The 490-nt window shown below is 25.5% G+C and overlaps 1 protein-coding gene across 1 annotated transcript in view; it reads left to right on the top strand.

Annotated features, from left to right (window-relative positions):
* Nucleotides 1–490, top strand: part of METTL10 (methyltransferase like 10) — a 15,284-nt gene that overhangs the window by 9,253 nt on the left and 5,541 nt on the right. The window contains exon 4 of the mRNA XM_012642371.1: nt 363–470. Coding sequence (XP_012497825.1) covers nt 363–470 — 108 coding nt within the window. The remainder of the gene's footprint in view (nt 1–362; nt 471–490) is intronic.

A 490-nucleotide genomic window follows, 5' to 3' on the forward strand; every position in this document is an offset into this window, starting at 1 on the left:
TGGGTTAAGTAAAATTTGTGACGAATTGAGAATTGAAGAATATCAGTATTAGAAGTTAATACATTGTTCTGCCTGAGGGCTTATACATATATTTTCATTATCTTTGAGAAAATGAATTTCCTTTGGAAAAAGAAATCAAATATAAAGGCAAATGAATTGTCACATTGTATAAAGTTAAACTTTTGTTTTCTATTTCAATTTTACAATAAAATTTAAACTTTGTGAATTATTAGATTATATGTCATCTGCTCTATAACAAAAATAAAATTACCCCAGTTCTGAAGTTATATTATAGTTTGTAGGCAAAACAATATAGTAAACTATTTTTAAACTAAAGTTTAACATTATTTCTCTGTCTCTAGGCAAAATTTGGTTTCTCTAATATTACTGGAATTGATTATTCTCCCTCGGCAATTCAGCTTTCTGGAAGTATTATAGAAAAAGAAGGTTTATCTAACATTAAGTTGAAGGTAACTATTATTTATATTAT

Source organism: Propithecus coquereli, unplaced genomic scaffold (assembly GCF_000956105.1).
Source record: "Propithecus coquereli isolate 6110/MARCELLA unplaced genomic scaffold, Pcoq_1.0 Scaffold179, whole genome shotgun sequence".
NCBI lineage: Eukaryota > Metazoa > Chordata > Mammalia > Primates > Indriidae > Propithecus > Propithecus coquereli.